Source organism: Puntigrus tetrazona, chromosome 1 (genome assembly GCF_018831695.1).
Source record: "Puntigrus tetrazona isolate hp1 chromosome 1, ASM1883169v1, whole genome shotgun sequence".
In the NCBI taxonomy this organism is placed as follows: domain Eukaryota; kingdom Metazoa; phylum Chordata; class Actinopteri; order Cypriniformes; family Cyprinidae; genus Puntigrus; species Puntigrus tetrazona.
In genome coordinates, this window is record NC_056699.1 from 26680037 (window position 1) to 26697720 (window position 17684).

General features: G+C 43.7%; 3 protein-coding genes across 4 annotated transcripts; 2 read left to right on the forward strand and 1 right to left on the reverse strand.

Moving 5' to 3' along the window:
- Positions 1 to 14: 14 nt before the first annotated feature.
- Positions 15 to 4437, reverse strand: tekt4 (tektin 4). Its single transcript, XM_043249798.1, has 6 exons — positions 2597 to 4437; positions 2321 to 2391; positions 2009 to 2152; positions 1675 to 1897; positions 825 to 979; positions 15 to 748 (listed from the first exon to the last, which is right to left on the reverse strand). The coding sequence occupies exons 1-6, from the start codon at positions 3143 to 3145 to the stop codon at positions 535 to 537; spliced, it is 1356 nt and encodes a 451-aa protein (XP_043105733.1). The 5' UTR covers positions 3146 to 4437; the 3' UTR covers positions 15 to 534.
- A 118-nt stretch (positions 4438 to 4555) lies between these two features.
- Positions 4556 to 8899, forward strand: si:ch211-202h22.9 (uncharacterized protein LOC559480 homolog). The gene is made up of 5 exons (XM_043249992.1): positions 4556 to 4615; positions 4829 to 4934; positions 5591 to 5674; positions 7542 to 7683; positions 7758 to 8899. Exons 2-5 carry the CDS (start codon positions 4838 to 4840, stop codon positions 7861 to 7863), a joined length of 429 nt encoding a protein of 142 aa, XP_043105927.1. The 5' UTR covers positions 4556 to 4615; positions 4829 to 4837; the 3' UTR covers positions 7864 to 8899.
- A 4882-nt stretch (positions 8900 to 13781) lies between these two features.
- On the forward strand, positions 13782 to 17157 carry si:ch211-202h22.8 (Lipopolysaccharide-induced tumor necrosis factor-alpha factor homolog-like). Of its 2 annotated transcripts, XM_043250194.1 has the most exons (6): positions 13782 to 13919; positions 14625 to 14753; positions 15229 to 15314; positions 15407 to 15478; positions 16553 to 16700; positions 16821 to 17157. In XM_043250194.1, the coding sequence occupies exons 3-6, from the start codon at positions 15239 to 15241 to the stop codon at positions 16924 to 16926; spliced, it is 402 nt and encodes a 133-aa protein (XP_043106129.1). In that variant the 5' UTR covers positions 13782 to 13919; positions 14625 to 14753; positions 15229 to 15238; the 3' UTR covers positions 16927 to 17157. The 2 variants fall into 2 exon arrangements, with proteins under 2 accessions (XP_043106129.1, XP_043106050.1); XM_043250115.1 differs by lacking the exon at positions 13782 to 13919 and having other exon boundaries at positions 14337 to 14753.
- Positions 17158 to 17684: the final 527 nt, after the last annotated feature.

Below are 17684 nucleotides of genomic sequence, written 5' to 3' on the forward strand. Positions count from 1 at the left end.
TTTTAGTTTTGCATAAGAAAAAAAGTCATATAGGCTCGAAATGATATGACGTGTGTAGAAATGTTCATTTTTGAATAATGTTTTAAACTTTGAATTTGTGTAGGCCTAAAAAAAAGTTTACCGTTAGTTTAGTTATTTCATAATACAGTACGTAGAAAACAATATCGATGTCAAATAAATGGTACACACTAAACCATTTCAGTATATTCTGCATCATTTAAAACTAGAACGTTAGCTTTATTTCCAAAAAACATTTTCTTTAAAACCAGATGATACAATGTGACGAACAATAGTTGTTTCTACTTGAAATAACTTGTTACCCCGCTGCCTAAACATTTTTTAGTTGAGTCAACTAAAATATTTTAGTTGACTCAACTAAAAAAGTCTTAATCATTAATGTAAGTGACAACTAAAAAATTTAAGTGGAGTCAACTAAAAAATGTTAACACAATTGCCAAAACCACTGCATTCAAAAAACACTACATGCCCCCGGAAGTGGCTGAATCCAGACCTCCCTTTAAAAAGTGCACTGTGTCAGTATCCAGACAGCACTGTGACAGAAGGGTAGCGTGTGCGGTGCGTCATACACTTCTCTCGGTCGATGAGGAGAGAATTCGTTTTGCACGAGATGTCTTTCTCCAGAGACATTCTGCTTTCTTCCAGGTCGGACAAGGATTTGCGCGCTTCATACAGCTGCTGCTGGAGGGCTGATACTGTACTGTTGAGCTCTGACACCTCACCTAACAAACTACACAAACGCACACAAATCAGACGGGTTGGTGCGTGTTGGGAGACCGAGTGTGTATGTATGCGTGTTTATGCACCTGAGCTGGGGTTGGTCTCGGCAAAGCTCCATGTTGGGTCTGAAGGTTCGGCAATGCAGTCTAGATTGAGCCACTCTGAGAGGAGCTTCTTTATCATACACAGCTTGCTGCAGCAGCGAGATATTCCTCTCCTGGGCCCCGATCTGCTCTAGAATCTATTGCACAGAAATATTAAAGGAAAAGGTCATCTACAAATTAACATTTGCTGAACATTTATTCACCTTCAGACCAGGCAAGTTTTGAAAAATGTAGCATTGCATCGCTTGCTGACCACTGGATCTTCTGCAGTGAATGGGTGCCGTCAAAATGAGAGTTCGAACAGCTGATAAAAACATCCCAATGATCCACAAGTGATCCACACCACACCGGTCCATCATTTAATTTATTGTGACGTGAAAAGCTGCATGTTTGTAAGAAATTAATCCATCATACTTATAGTTGCAGCAAAATATGAGTCCTATAAGCTTTTTGTCCGGTGAACAGGTCTACACAAATATATAGGTAGATTTTGATTGACTTTTTCATTGCTTGCTCTGTTTTGCATGGTCTATTTTGCCTAAAAGCAATGGTTTAAAGTCAAAACTTAGAGTGATGTTTTATTTTTATCAGCTGTTTGGACTCTCATTTTGACATTTTGGCACCCATTCACTGCAGAAGATCAAGAAATTGAATGCTACGTTCTTCCAAATCTGTACCTTTTCAGCAGATGTTCATTAATGCCTGAACTGTTCGTTTTAACAGTCAAAAAGTGAACCCCTCGGTTTATGTTAGCCTGTAGGACACCTGCAGATCACATAGATTCTGTGAACCCCTCGTGTACATGTACTGGTTTCTGTTTCGTGTGAATTGCCTGTGCCAGGTGCAGCTCCAGCTGTGTTTTGGCTTGACTCAGTTCCATGCAGCGCTGGTTGAAGGCCCGATCCACAGCGGCGCACTGCGCCCGCAGGTCCTCGGACGTCTCCTGCAGGACCCGCTCGATCAGCCTCCTCAGGGCCTGGCTCGCCGCCTCCTCTCTCTCCGCCAGACGCAGGTTATCTCGAGTAAACTTACGCCAAACCTCCTCGTCGCACACCCTGCGGAGAAACACATCCGAGAAGTGCTAGAAAGGCTAAGCGTTATCAGACACACGATGGAGTCAAAAATTGCTCTTGATAGACTGCTTTAATGTTTAAGTCGGCACGCACTGGTCCTGCAGCACGGCTGAGCTGGGATGCCGCTGGGTGTCGGTGCTCCTGTTGTTAAAGCGTCCGCACTGGTCGTCCAGACTGTAGGCATGCTGCTTATCAGACCAGTCTAACTCAAGAGTCTGCTTCACCTCCCGGTTCAACCTGGCAGACACAAACAGCTTTTTGACTAACCTGCGCTCCAGTTAAAACCCATTGCAGTTATTTTAATGACGTGCTACGGCTTTATGAGATATAAATGTGACTTATTGCACTGATAGAATATAGAATTGAAGGAGAAATAGAGAGAGATCGATAAATTGGATAACTCGCCTTATCTGGTTGACGGTTTGATCTAGAGTTTTTTTCAGCAGGGCCTGGATGCTTCTGATCAGCTCCACTTCCTGTTGGAAATTATTTTTAAAAAAGGACCTGTTGTTGACACATTGAACTTAATGGCATCTATTCACTACTTAATAATAATGGTAACATATTATTTTAAAACTATTATTTAATTATTATAGGCCTATGCTGCATACGTGTGTATGTGTCTGTGCGTTTATTTATTAATTGATTATTTTTGACAAGCTAGACTTAGTCTGCAGCTACCTTAAGAAGCTCCTCTTCCACCTGGTCCTCCACCAGATCCGGTCCGAAGCGTCTCTCCCGGCAGGTGAGGTTATCGGTGGCGATGGCGAAGGGAACCTCCGTGGCGTCCAGCGCTCTTTCCAGCCGCCGCCTGGAGGCCGTCAGCAGGTCCGTTTCCGCGCTCAGCCGCTCGATGAACCGCTCCAGCTCGGATCTCCAGCGGTGGATGTCCTGCAGCCGGCCGCCCAGGTGTTTGGTGCCCGCGGTCTGCGTGCGCAAAGTCCCGGCGTCGGTCTCCGCTTTCAGCGCCTTGGACTCGGTGCAAATCCTCTCCGCGTGATCCCGGTCCGCGACGGAGCGGTTTAACAGAGCGGAGTTGTTGGCGAGCCACTCCTCGGGGGTGTATTTGGAGCTTCGGTAGCCCGCCGTAGCCAGACCGGCGGATGTACCGGCGTACACGCTTTCTTTAACGGTGGTCTCCGGGTTTGTGACCGCCGGCTGCGAGCCATTCTGCGCCGCTACCCGAGTGTCAAAATAAGGGCGAGACACTAAAATTTGGGATGACATCATATTTTGGTGCAAATTAAAGTATTTACCAGCCCTTAGATCTAATACTGGTGAAAGACACCGAATGTTTCCGTTGCTTGGATACGGTTGCTAAGTTTCACGTTTCAACGTTCTTTCTTGATTGTTGACGCTAGCTATTCGGACACAGCCTAGTTATAACTTGGGTTAAAACTCAAAGCCAAGGTCTATTAGTGCAACAAAGAAACAAATAGCATGAACATAAATACATTTTATAATGACGCTCCCTTTCTGAAAACTAAGTTAAGTAACTAAACCATGGTAAAAAAAAAAAATTGACCATGTTCTTGCTAGACTAAGCACAGATATGGTACTTGTAAAACAAACAAATAAAGCATGCATGATTTACTAGCCTAATTTAATGTCTCCAAGGGCCATCTTCCCCTTAAAACAGTTTCGAAGAAAACATAAACAGCTAAAGATGTGATGGTGATGGACCTTGAATCTGGTTGAATGTAGGCTGAATGAGGAAGATTGAGGTTTCCGTGCATGGAAAATGAAGGTTCTTAACATTAGATCTTTTAGCGAAATAAAGGTTTTTGTCACCATATTCACAGAAAGCAAAGATTTTTCAGTATCGCATGCTTTTATGCAGGATATGCTGGCAGTCAGGTGCGTCCTCTTTCTTACAGAATTTTAATTGACACGATGTTGCTTCACTACGGTTAATGACTGACTAATTCCAGGAAACGCTGAACTCAGATTGAGGCGATATGAATCAACGAAGACTCACAGCACTCATCTGTTTCTCTGGGTTAATGGAAACTTCCTCCCATCGCATTAATGTTTTACGAGCAAGGAGTACAACCGTCAGAACAAAATGCGGCATTTACGGCGTGTGCACACCCAGAAGAAGTGGAAGAGAGGAACTGGGCTGTAGGAAGGTCACAGTGTGGTCGCAGATTACAATGTACAAATACAAACCATTAAAGTCAAGTGTGCCAAACAAAGCGGTGTATAACCTGCATATAGTACGCCAACAGCAAAATGTAAACGTAAAATTGGTAGCACATGTCGATATGAGAGGAGACGATCAAGCAAACGTTCAGAATCTTCACAAGTTTATCAAAAACCAACAATTGGTTCCCATTTTGGTTAGACCCTCCTGAGAGATCATTTATTTTACGGCTGATAATGGGCGAACAGTGCCATCTAAATCACATGGCCAAAGCGCCAAAGTGTTAAACAAGTGAAAAAGTAACTTGGTTAAACTGATAATGATGCTTTCTTCGCAGGCAGGGTGGTTGAAAGCCGGTTGAAGACGACCCTGTCCACGCAGTAAGTGTCACCTGTAATTTTATGCCCATATTTATGACTGTAGCCTGCTGTCCTCTTCCCACTAACACTATTATAATGGTGATCCACGCCCTCTCGCTCTCACTCACACACACACAGACATCCAGACTCTGCTGTGCGTTCAGAGGAGAAGCTACGCAATCGCATAGGGACCAACAGGTACGTTCTTATACGCACATTGTTCAAATTAAAGTAAAGGTCGTTTATGTCAAACGCATGAAGGGACATGCATTGATAAGCCAATGCTATCGTGGTAATATACAAAGTGTGCTGTGTGCTGGAAAATTACTAGAACGAGAGTATAGGGGAAGACAGAATGTGACATGACGTATATTAAGAAGCATCCATTTTCTAATGTTTTTGCAATTACAGGTGTTGAAAATGGAGAAAGACTACAGACCCCCTCCTTATTCTGCACAGAGGGACCAGGCAGGCATAAACTACCCTGGACAGCAGGCGGTGTATCCACCTCAAGCAGGTCAGCTGATCTTCCATTAATAAGGAGGAACTGGACAAATACGCCCCATTGTAATAGGAGTTAGCGAAAACTTTACGCCGGCGACCCTAAAACGCCAGCCGATATTCAAGTCCTTGTTGTAGAAGCTGTATATTTAGCATCGGTTTTAGGGAAGGGGGTTATAAGGAAGTCAAATGTGCGATGTTTCAATCCGTGACGTCAGATGTGCCCTCTAAAACAAACACAGACTTTGACTGGCGCGATCTCAGATCATGCTTTATGACCGGCAGAACGGTGTAATGGAGCTGTAAAAGTATTTTGATATTAAAGGAATGGTTTATACTAAAAAAAATGCTAAACTGTGTACGCACCCTTAGACCATCCAAGATGGAGGTTTTTTGTTCATCTGAACAGATTTTGCATTACCATCGGATCCTCTGCCGTGAATAGGTGCCAAACAGCTCATAAAAACATCACAGTAATTAACAAGCAATCCAGATGTCTCCGGAAGTATTGGAGAAGGTGGATGAGAAAGCATTGTCCGTACAATAGAGAACATTTACAAGCATATGCACCAAATCACAAGCATATGAACACCTTAGTAATTCCCAACATCGAAGGGGTCGAGTACATCCACACTTTCGGTGTTTTCAACTATAGCTTTGACTCTTCTACAGGTCCTCAAGCTGCACCTTATCAACCACCTCCATATGGGTTTGGGGATCCAGCCATCACTGTCCAGCCCACCATCGTCCCTATAGGTGAGTGTTCAGCTCCCAACTGTATACAACTTATTCATTGACTGCATCTAATTTGTATATTGATGTAGTAATAGGCCAAATTTTCATAATAATATCTAATGCTTTATAGGGTAACACTTTACATAATCTTCATTAGTTAACATGAATTAAGATCGAACAATACTTCTACAGCCTTTATCTTAGTCGATGTTAATTTCAGCATTTACTAATGCATTATTAAAAGTTATTATTAGTTAATTCCCTGTGAACTAACAAGAGCAAGAACAATGAATGATTGTATTTTTATTAAGTAACGTTAAGATGAATAAATACTGTAATAGATGCATTGTTCATAGTTGATTCATTAACTAATGTTATGTAAACGACACCATATTGTAAAGAGTTATTGTCATTTCTTTCCCTATTCATTTGCAAAATGCATGATAAACATGTTTTAAGGTCACTACAGTGGTATAAAATTGACATCCTGTTTATTGATCATTAGAAAGTATTATCATATTCCCATAAGGAGGCTAAATTTAATCACTAAATTAATGTCAGTCATATTTAAAGACCAAGGATCATGATGAAACATCCAAATTTCTCTGAAAAGCTCTCATTTAGCCAACACTATTAATCTACAACATGGTGCCCAACCCTGATCCTGATCAAACACACCTGAACCAACTTATTAGGATTTGAAGGATCACTTGACAGTTACAGGCAGGTTTGTGTAATCAGGGCTGGAACTGAACTCTGCAGGAAGGTAGATCTCCAGGAACAGGGCTGGCCATCCATAATACATACGTTTCACTTTAAATACTTTTCAGGCGCTATTACTTTAGTCTTTGGGAAAAACAGTACATATTGTCAACAGCGCTGTCAAAAACGCACAGCAGTCAAGGGGTTTTCAAATCGATGCATTTACGAAATACAAACTAGCAAACATTACATTTAGGTTAGCGCAGCTATATTTAACCAAAAATGTAAATACACAAAAGTACAAGGAAACAAAGCAAACAAAAGAATTGTAGGATTTCTTCAGTCCTGTCTGTAGCGCATCAGTGATTACGTTTACATGGACAACGCTAATCTAGTTATTCACCTTATTCTGAATAAGACAGTATTATGATTAAGGTGTTTACATGAGTTGCTTTTAGAATAATCCGTTCAGGTTACCGTTGTACATGTTACATAGATTGATTAATCGCACCACGGACGCTACTGGACATCCCCTCCAGAATTTCACAAGTAAACGTAATAGTTTATTTTCTTATGATGACATATACAGTTTTGGGTGTTTCATTTTTCAATTTTATGAAAGCTTTACACGCAGTTAATTATTTGTACGTGCATATGCTTTTTTGCCATTTGCCGAACGGTTACCACGTCACAAAATGCGGTGAAAATGTAATAGTTTGATGACCATGCGAGGCATTTTTCGTGAACTTTGATTCGAAGCACCTCGAGAGCATAAGGAACGGATGTCATACGCCGATGACATCTAGCGAAAATCTAGATATTCTAGATAAATCCTGGCGAGGACGCGTCCGGTAGAATGTCACGTATGCTCACCCTAGTGTGTACAGCACTATGTGTTTGGCTGGAGCATATTTCATGCCGGCTGCTGCTGCTTGCTATTGCGGACCCTCTCTACCACATGACTTTACTTTAGGAAACCTTAACACCCTAGCACCCCTAATAGCAAGGAAGAAAACCTGCGGTGAGCCCAAAGCAGTGGGCCTTGCCTGGAAGAGACAGACTGGGCCTGGTTAGGTTTTGGTGTGTGCCCACGAAACATGTTTGCAGGGATAGCTTGCACTAGCTCTGTGTGTGTGTGTGTGTGTGTGTGTGCGCGCATTTAACGGATGCATTTGTACACATGCAGTTGCGCAGATGGCGGTCGTGAATCTCACTGATATACCGGGCCGCATTACCTGTCCTCACTGCATGACAGACATCCTCACGGAAACAGAGCATATCAACGGATTGCTCACCTGGTTAATCTGCGGAGGCCTTGCGATCTTTGCGTGAGTATGCACAGATTGTCGATGTTTAACCGGCAGGCCGCTGACGTTTAGAGCTTGCCTGCTGTGTTTTTCAGGTGCTGGCTCTGTTGTTGCATCCCGTTCTGCGTGGACTCGTGCAAGGACGTGAAACACACCTGTCCTACCTGCAAGTCCATCATCCACATTTACAAACGCATGTAGCACATGCTGCGCCAGAGAACATGAAGACCCACCGAAATAAGGAGAACTTTAAGGAAGCTGCCCAGAAATCACTTTTTGCCTGAAGTATTACAAATTCATAAAATTCAAAGCGATTCAATTAAGAGCCATTGACGATATTCTAAAGTCTATTTAGTTACCTTTTATTGTGATTTCTCTATACATTTGTACACTTTATGAGCATATATATATATGGATAGTTGTTGCTCTGCACGTCTGTGTTGAAATTTGTAAAGGCGTTCCAAGTGTGTTCACAAGTCTATTGGTGAAGGGTACAGCAGAACCTGATTTTGCTAAACGAGACATGTTCCTGGATTAACATGTTTGTTGACCCTGGATCAACATTTTGATTAGCCAATCAGATTTGAAGAACCTCTCTCTAGCTAAGTTTAGGCTTACAGTCTAGTGCTTGTACTATAGACTGTAAAAAAGATGCGTCTCCGCTTCCTTTTACTGTAGGAAATTAAAGCCAGATCCCAGTATGGCCGCTGACATCTTGAGTAAATGACGTCATTTGGAGCCAGAGTCTGCGCAGTAGAAATTAGTTTGTATTTTCAGGAGGTGGAGCCACGTCAAAAATTGTACTGGAAGTGTAATAATTATTAGTTTTTTTTATTATTCAAGTCCCATTCGTTTACATGGAGAGGGCGGGGTTTATGACCTGTACTGCAGCCAAGTCTGATTTTAGGCTTAACTTGTGGGTGAGGTTAGGTTTAGGTTTAGAGATATGATCAAGACAAAAATTTTGTATAAAAATGTGGTTCCAAGAACTCAAAATCAGGACGTGTGAAGGGCACATGCAATGCTCACTTTAAGGAAATCATCTTAACTGTTATATGGTCACACTGGCGTATGATGATGTTCAATAGGCAAATAAATAATAAATAGGCTATTTCTTAACCTTCACGATCTAAACTTTTCTCAAAATATATAGTTCTTTACGGTTTTGATTAAGAGCTTTCCATTTCACTAAAATGTTCTTTATATTATTTACGAACTTTAACAAAAACATTAAAAGTGTCACGTTCCCGGACTTTGTTATTGTTTTCGTCTCTCGTGCCATGTGTTCCCTGTGCCCTGCCTTTCCTCCATGTTAATTGTATGATTGTCTGCAGCCGTGTCTCGTCAGTGTTGTCAATTACCTCGTGTATTTAAGTCCTGTGTTTTGAGTTCTGTTTGTCCGGCGTCAAGGTCCCTACCCGATGTCTACACCCGTGTTTATCCTGCCTGCCTGTTCTACCTACCTGCCTGCCTGCCTGCCTGCCTGCCTGCCTGCCTGCCTGCCTGCCTTTATATCTTTATTTTGTCATTCTTGAGATTAAATCCATTTAAGTTTATTTTGAGCCTCGTCTCCTCAGTCTCTCGAAAAGCGCAACCGTGACAGAACGCTCGGACCTACAAAGTGTAAATAGCGCGTATTTTCCCCTTATTTTTTCTTGTTTTGTTTGCCATGTTTGCCCAGTTTAAAGACCCAAACTTCCTCATCCGCCTGCTGGAGCAGGGGGATTGCTCTCTCGAGGACTACACAGAACTATTCCTCGAACTGGCCAACGACTCTCGCTACCCGGACTGCTCTCTGCTCGAAATCTATTTCCGCGGACTTAACACCTCCAGCCAAGCGCAGCTGTCCGGGAGCGGTCCTCGAGAGAGCCTCGCGCGCACGCGTCGAGTGGGTGCTGGTGTCGTGCAAATCGTCGATGATGGTTGCGCCTGAGGACAACGACACCAGCCCCACTCCAGATCCAGAGCCCAACTCATCCCTTCACCGCATGGTCGAGCCCCAGCCTGAGCCCACTGCTGACACGGGGGCGGAGTCGAGCGTGACCACGGACCCATCGTCACAGAGAGCGACAGAGCCGTGGAGCGTAACAGGACCCGAGCCGTATCGTCAGACCAGGTGCGCGAGCCAGCAACGGAGCTCCCCGCGGTGGAGACAGCCGACTGCGAGGAGAGCGCGGAGTGGAGCTCCGCCCACTACACATCGGCTGAGGATGAGCTGATCATCCACCTGGGGCTGCTGGATCTGCAAAGGGAGCTGGATGATGTAGACTTGGACTTGGACTTAGACTGGGCACCTCCCCTGTATCCTGAGTTCCTGTTCCCGTTCAGCTACCCAGTAAGCCCGCTGGTTCCGCCCAGCCGTCCCGTTAGCCCGCTGGTTCCGCCCAGCCGCCCCGTTAGCCGCTGGTTCCGCCCAGCCGTCCCGTTAGCCCGCTGGTTCCGCCCAGCCGCCCCGTTAGCCCGCTGGTTCCGCCCAGCCGTCCCGTTAGCCCGCTGGTTCCGCCCAGCCGTCCCGTTAGCCCGCTGGTTCCGCCCAGCCGTCCCGTTAGCCCGCTGGTTCCGCCCAGCCGTCCCGTTAGCCCGCTGGTTCCGCCCAGCCGTCCCGTTAGCCCGCTGGTTCCGCCCAGCCGTCCCGTTAGCCCGCTGGTTCCGCCCAGCCGTCCCGTTAGCCCGCTGGTTCCGCCCAGCCGTCCCGTTAGCCCGCTGGTTCCGCCCAGCCGTCCCGTTCCTGTGCCCGCGCCACGTGCGCTCCCTCCAGTGCCCGCGCCACGGCGCTCCCTCCAGTGCCCGCGCCACGGCGCTCCTCCAGTGCCCGCGCCACGTGCGCTCCCTCCAGTGCCCGCGCCACGCGGCGCTCCGTCCCGTTCCTGTGCCCGCGCCCCCGCGCGCCGCCCCGTTCCTGTGCCCGCGCCCGCGGCGCTCCGTCCCGTTCCTGTGCCCGCGCCCCGTGCGCTCCGTCCCGTTCCTGTGCCCGCGCCCCGTGCGCTTCCTCCAGTGCCGCCTCAAGTTTTCCCACCCTCCCACCCTTGCCACACCACGCCGATGGATCCCAGCAGCCCCTGCGCTCATCCTCAGCTCACCATCCGGAGCTCGCCACGGGTCTGCCGGTCTCCATCGCCGTCGAGGGTGAAGGATCCCTCGCCTCGCCGTCCTGCCTCCGAGACCCAGACTCCTCCTCGGCTCGTAGACCCGTCGGCTCCCCTGGGCTCCTAGCTCCCTCCTCTACACCGTGGTCCGTCAGTCCACCAGCTCCACCAGGCTCCATCGTCCCTCCGGCTCCGCCTTGGTCTGTCGTCGACCATCCGTCGCCTCGGGATTCTCTCCTCCGGCCGCCTCGTCCCTCCATCCCACCGGCTCTGTCAGGCTCCTCCTTCCCTCCGGCTTCACCTCAGTCCTCAGTCGCTCTGGCTCCGCCGCGTCCTTCCCATCCCCCGTCTCCGTGTCAGTCGCCGAAGCCTGCGGCGCGCGCCTTGGACCTCCAGCGCCTCGACGTCACCCTGGCTCTTCGGCTCTCCGTCTCTGCCTCAGTCTCCTCCACCACCTGCTCCGCCGCCGCCGTCGGTCGGCCCCATGGAGTCGATGGCTGCTCCTCCTCCATGGCTCCTCCTCCGTCGGCTCCACCTTGGACCACCATAGCTGGGCTCTGGATCTCCTCCTGCTCCGGACTCCTCCTGTCTCCTTCCTGGCTCCTCCCTCCGTCGGCCCCACCGTGGACCACCATAGCTGGGCTCTGGATCTCCTCCTGCTCCGGACTCCTCCTGTCTCCTCCCTGGCTCCTCCCTCCATCTACACCTCCTTGGACCCTTCTGCCTTCTGCCTGCCCCATCCTGGCGATCCGTCCTCCACCAGAACCTCCTCCCAAGACCCGGTATCCCCAAATCCTAGTCATCTTGGTTTTTGTTTGTGTTTGTTTGTTACCCTTTAGGTGCGAGGACGCACCTTCCGGGAGGGGGGGGTAATGTCACGTTCCCCGGACTTTGTTATTGTTTTCGTCTCGTGCCATGTGTTCCCTGTGCCCTGCCTTTCCTCCATGTTAATTGTATGATTGTCTGCAGCCGTGTCTCGTCAGTGTTGTCAATTACCTCGTGTATTTAAGTCCTGTGTTTTGAGTTCTGTTTGTCCGAGCGTCAAGGTCCCTACCCGATGTCTACACCCGTGTTTATCCTGCCTGCCTGTTCTACCTACCTGCCTGCCTGCCTGCCTGCCTGCCTGCCTGCCTGCCTGCCTGCCTTTATATCTTTATTTTGTCATTCTTGAGATTAAATCCATTTAAGTTTATTTTGAGCCTCGTCTCCTCAGTCTCTCGAAAGCGCAACCGTGACAAAAAGAAGCTCCTCCTGTGTAAGTGCATTTTTTTGCAAGCAAGCATTTAAAAGAACATAAATGCTGAAAGTCTGAAATGAGCAAAAATGGATGAGCTGACAGATATAATGACGGCTGAAATGTGACACTTAAGAAGGTGTTTGCATTAAAATGCAGGTGATTTTGAATGCGTGCCTCCTGAGCATTACGTCAGGAACTGCGTCAAGATTATTCGTTTCTACAGTCTGATGCCTAAATGTATTTTAATTGCATATACATTTTTTTATATAACATTTTATTGCATAACATAAACCAATGAAAGTGACGCCATGCCTATTGTCAGTCATACATTAATAAAAAGGATAAGGTTTCTGTAGTTATACTAGTAAACATAATGTGTTTTAAAGGAACACTCCACTTTGTTTTAAAAGTAGGCTCATTATTAACTCCCAGAGTTAATAAATTCATTTTTACCGTTTTGGAATATATTCAGGCTTATTACCCAAAGACGCGTCACTCGTAGAGTTTTGAATGGGAAAAAATGCAAGACTTAAACTGGCCGATCAATCACAAGAAGCCCCACCTACTAAATAAAACAGCCAATCGCTGATCTGTGAAGTCAGCGCATCATCACATCTGCCTCTGAAAATTCCGGTTGCTATAGAGACCGTCAGCATTCTAAAACGTGCGCCTAGGATTTGATATTTCCCAATACAAAGAGATAGGAGGTGCTATTTCAAAGATGGCCGCCGAGTTACATGACTTGTTTTAAACAGGCTTTGGCATAACCCAAACATCTTAAAATGGCATATCTTTATATTTCCTCAGATCACAATGTTGTTTTAAGACGGATAGGTCCTGCAGCATCCCGCTGTCGCGGTAAGGTGGTGTCCGCCCAGAACAGCTGACAAATTGACTTGCCAAAGTCTTTTCATGTCCCGAGAGCATGTTTGGCAAAGGAGGAAAAATAAAAATTCTGAATAATAGAGAACAAGATGACATCCAGTATCCAATTTTTGGCCTAACAATCACACAGAAAGCTCTTAGAGAGTCTTAATGCATGCCCCTTCTGCATGTGACTACAGAGGAGGAGAGCTGGCATGTTATATAGACTTCAAATGGACACTTTTTGTACTGAAGAGTTGGATTGTGTCACTAGAGGGCAGACTATATCATGTATATCATGCCTACCACGCACCCCACTGAACGCCTAGTGTTTCAGACGCACACAACACATGCCGAGTTTTGGAGCATATTCAAGTCAATACGTTTTCCATTAAATTATATATTACTTAACCTCGTAATTAAAAATAAACAGCCTTACGTCTTCAGTGTATAATAGACAGATTCAATACGGTCAGATAAAACACCCGTTTTGAATACAAGTGAAAATGAACTGCTCAATAAACTGCTTATTAAAAGTTATTTGTGACCCTGGACCACAAAACCAGTCGTTTTTTTAAAACCGAGATTTATGTATTGTCCGAAATCGGATTAAAGCTTTCCATTGATTGTATGGTTTGTTAGGATGCGTGACAATAATCAATCTAAAGTTCTTAGCAATACATATCAAAAATGCAGTTTTTGATATATTTATGGTAGGAAATCTACAAAATATCTTGGAACATAATCTTTGGTTAAAGGTGCCATTGGATGCCCATCTTCCTCAAGTTGATCAGACTCTTTAGGGTCCTAATGAAAAGCGTATCAACCTTTACCCTGTCAAAATTAGCTCTGCTTTCATCAAACCAATCTATTCTATATCACTTCAGACGCTACCGAGCTCCGCTGACCCCGGCCCCTCCTCTGTGGAGTGAGAGCATCAGCCGTGAAACTTCAGAACTAGCATATGTTGCAAAAGGCGACTTACAAAGATTCATAAAAACCCTTATACTCACTTCAGTACGACCGGATCACGAATGAGTCGCACAAACATTTGCATTTAAACAGATCAGGTAAGTCCTAAGGTAAGACGGTCTTGTTCATCGACTATCGTGGGAGCGGTTTGCGCATAACTACTTCTGACAGGAATCTCAGGAACAGCCTGATTTGAGAAAGGGGATTAAATGAGTGATTTTCGACCTCTTTAATACTCTAATGATTTTATGCACAAAAAGTCTATTATTTTGCCCCATGCAATGTATTGCTGGCTACACCTGTAATTATGACGGGTTTTATGGTCCAGGGTCACATCTGGAGTTTTTCTATTAATAAATTGCTAAGAAAAACCAGACTGGCTGACCTAATGGCATTTATGCATATATGCATATATATGCATATGCATATATATATATATATATATATATATATATATATATATATATATATATATATAGTATCTCTTTACTTTACTTTAAAGAAACTAAATGCAAAACAGACAGTGTTATTTTTACCAAATATAGCCTACTGAATGATAGTAAGATAAACTCACTTACGAATATATATAGAATGTATGGGTTCTGCTGAACTGTAGTGCTATTATTTTCTTGTTATTAAATTTAAAAGACCATTAGACTTAGACTACAGCACAAGGTATGTATATAGTGAAAATAACAGGCAGTTAAAAGAGTGGGAAGAAGAGTTAGAAGCAATGGTAAACAGGCACAGCAAATAATAAAATAAATGTTAAAATGACCTTATTCGTGTCATTATACACACAGAAGAATTCTATTGTTCGTGTATTACCCCTCCCCTTGTCGGGCTCTTTTTTACCGGTCGCTGGCCCTCTTAACGTTAGATCTCTCTCTACACTCGACCAGTGACTTTCTAGGAAGCTCTCCAGAAACCAGGTATGTGCTCTTGTCTATTTCAAATTAAGAATTACAGTAAAAAAAATGAGATATGTATACCGTACTGTGCTTGACAGTAGTGTTCATCGTAGTGGTCATCAGAACAAAAGTTTCTGTGAAGTTGAAGGATGAATGTTTTGCTGTCTACAATCAATGGGCAGTGTGACCAACCTTTTCGGTCTTTCATGTTTGTGTGTGTGATAATGCCATTGCGGGTTGGAAAGGTAAATAATAACTTGACGACAGTAATATCGAATAATAACTAATCAAAAGACCGACTTAGCATTTAGTCTTTCTCATCTGTTTAAAAACGTGTTTTAAAGCAAATACCTGGCACTGATAAGGGTGCGGCAGACCTGCTGGACAAGCCCTGTCGTGAACACACACAAACTGTCAATATAGCATTAAGGATTTTTACAGTACAGAGCTTAACGGATCGTTTTTTTAAATTTTTCGTCTCTTTCTCATGTCGCAGAACTTTAATAATGGAGAAAGAACCCAATCTTCCCCCGTATCCTGGTCCTCCGATGAACCAGCCAGTTGCATACCAGCCTCAACCGGGTGAGCTGACCTCTATCTTTGCATCTGAAAGAGATGTGCTGAACTGGTTCTGTCAGTTTATCGAGAGTTTTTCTCCCACCCTGTACCCGCAGTTTATCCGCCTCAGCCCACACAGAGCGTTCCAATGACTCCTGCGGTCCATCCTGCATCAGCACCTGTCGCAGGTCAGCACACGGTTCACTTCATATCACTCGCTCGTTACAAACTGGTCTCTAAGAATAAAAAACACCTGCATTTTTTGCGCAACGGGACGCAGCTTCAAAGAGAAATGACCACTAAAGCAGAGGTTCAATATGTGAACCCTGGCACGTTTTTATTACACAAAGGTGCCTATTTATTACGTTAACTATCCGTGGACTGTCGCTAAAAGTCAATGCTCTATAAATATGCCCTACTCCGAATCCAACCCTGAACCGGATGGCGTTAACAAATGCGAAACTAATATAAAAAAAGGCGTTTGATGATGCAACCGTATGATTTCAACCAAGTACGTCTCTGTACTCTGAACAAACCTACCATCTATGAAAACCCACAGATATGAAGCTGGATGCGAGCGTTTAAATGCATCGGGTTTCATATTAGCATATTAATGTTGTTTTGTAGTCACATGGCATTCTTTAAAGTAATAGTGCAAACACGACACTTTATTAATCGAAACTGCAAATTAGTGCGAAAAGAAATAAAAGGCGTAGGAGATTTACTCGCTCTAGGGTTCATTTCTTTTGGAAATGTAGACGCTGAGGTTGGCTCAGGATCCGTACGCGAAGCTTATTAGGGATAAATATATTACACAGAAATTTAACACATATTTCGTGTCTCGCTTAAAAGTGCACGCAATTTAAAACAAAGCTTCCAAAAGGGATTTTGACTGTTTTTGGTTCCTTAAAGGACATTTTAGTGAATAGTTATAAAAAAAAAAAAAATGTCTTATTGTTTGCAACACTTTAATCATCTAAAGAACATTTTTGCGGTATAAAAAACATTGACCTTTATTTATAAGTGTGTAGGAATTAGTTTTTAGGCATAATTCATCAAAACACCAAGAACATATTACTGTTGCTTAGTTGCAAAAAAAAATAAAAAATTTTTTTATATATATATATATAAAAATAAAAATTTTTTTATATATATATATATATATATATATATATATATATATATATATATATATATATATATATATATATATATATATATATATTTATTTATTTATTTATTTATTTTTTTTTCCTAATCAGTCACACAGGTAGTGGTGGTGTCACAGGGTCTAACCGATGTCCCGGGACAGACAAAATGTCCTCACTGCCAGCAGCAGATTGTCACCGAGACCAGATTTGTCAACGGCCTGCTTACCTGGGCCATCTGTGGAGGTCTGGGCATTCTAATGTAAGAAACAAACAGACTTATTTGTCATTTGCAAGCCTTCGTTTCTAACTCACGAGACTCATTTGCTAACAAGTCAAACGATCAAAGCGTTTTTGTTTTGTTTTGTTTTTTTCTATCAAGGATCTGGCCGTGTTGTTTGATTCCCTTCTGTGTGGATTCCTGCAAAGACGTGGAGCATCGCTGTCCGAGCTGCAAGAAAGTCGTCTTTCTGTACAAACGCATGTAAAAAAAAAAAAAAAAAAAAGCAGGACTGGTTTTCGGCAAGTCAGGAGGAATGGACAGAATTGTGTTTTAGCTTTTCTTTGATATGCACACGTATCTAACATGAAGATATAATACATATAGTTTCATGTAAAACTTGTATGTTTTAAATTTAAGCAAAGATCTTTAATGTACTGTACGTTTTCGTTTTGGACATTGCAGGTTTATTTTATTAAATTACTATTTTACTCTAAAAGTCATCCTACCTTTTTTTTTTTTTTTTTTTTTAAATATAGATCAGTGCATTTAGTAGCACTTTATAACACCGTTCCATCGTTTCCAGCAATAACTACAACTGACTGCTAACTAACAAGTGACTAGTATTGCAGTACCCTAATAAGAAACGCAAATTAAAGATTTAGCATATCCTGCACGGACAACTCCTAAGAGCTATTGTATACGGTTCCATAACTAATGTGAATTATGCATAACTAATCATTCATTCTAAAATTAAGAATGGTAACCCACTAGTAACGAACTATAACCAACACCTTATGTTTTTCTTCCTTGAATTTTCCTTGCTTAAACATTAGATGGCATACTGACTTCTAACCGTCACACGCTGCCTCAATGGATCCTCAACCATTTGTTATCATTGTGTTTCATTTACAAAAGGACTACTCTATTTCATAAAACCATCATTATACCGGACATGTCCACATCATGTCAAAAGAAGGTCCAGTAGAACAACAGAATAAAAGACTGAACCCGCACGCACAAATA

What these genes read in the sequence shown, in the direction of transcription:
- tekt4 (XM_043249798.1), bottom strand. Translation starts at nt 3,145, where the DNA reads ATGATGTCATCCCAAATTTTAGTGTCTCGCCCTTATTTTGACACTCGG. An exon ending in TCAGCCGTGCTGCAGGACCA is followed by an intron (nt 1,898 to 2,008) that starts GTGCGTGCCGAC and finishes GTTTCTCCGCAG; the next exon opens with GGTGTGCGACGAGGAGGTTT. An exon ending in TGGAGCTGCACCTGGCACAG is followed by an intron (nt 980 to 1,674) that starts GCAATTCACACG and finishes TCTGTGCAATAG; the next exon opens with ATTCTAGAGCAGATCGGGGC.
- si:ch211-202h22.9 (XM_043249992.1), top strand. Translation starts at nt 4,838, where the DNA reads ATGGAGAAAGACTACAGACCCCCTCCTTATTCTGCACAGAGGGACCAG. An exon ending in GGTGTATCCACCTCAAGCAG is followed by an intron (nt 4,935 to 5,590) that starts GTCAGCTGATCT and finishes ACTCTTCTACAG; the next exon opens with GTCCTCAAGCTGCACCTTAT. An exon ending in GCCCACCATCGTCCCTATAG is followed by an intron (nt 5,675 to 7,541) that starts GTGAGTGTTCAG and finishes GTACACATGCAG; the next exon opens with TTGCGCAGATGGCGGTCGTG.
- si:ch211-202h22.8 (XM_043250194.1), top strand. Translation starts at nt 15,239, where the DNA reads ATGGAGAAAGAACCCAATCTTCCCCCGTATCCTGGTCCTCCGATGAAC. An exon ending in TGCATCAGCACCTGTCGCAG is followed by an intron (nt 15,479 to 16,552) that starts GTCAGCACACGG and finishes TTTCCTAATCAG; the next exon opens with TCACACAGGTAGTGGTGGTG. An exon ending in GGAGGTCTGGGCATTCTAAT is followed by an intron (nt 16,701 to 16,820) that starts GTAAGAAACAAA and finishes TTTTCTATCAAG; the next exon opens with GATCTGGCCGTGTTGTTTGA.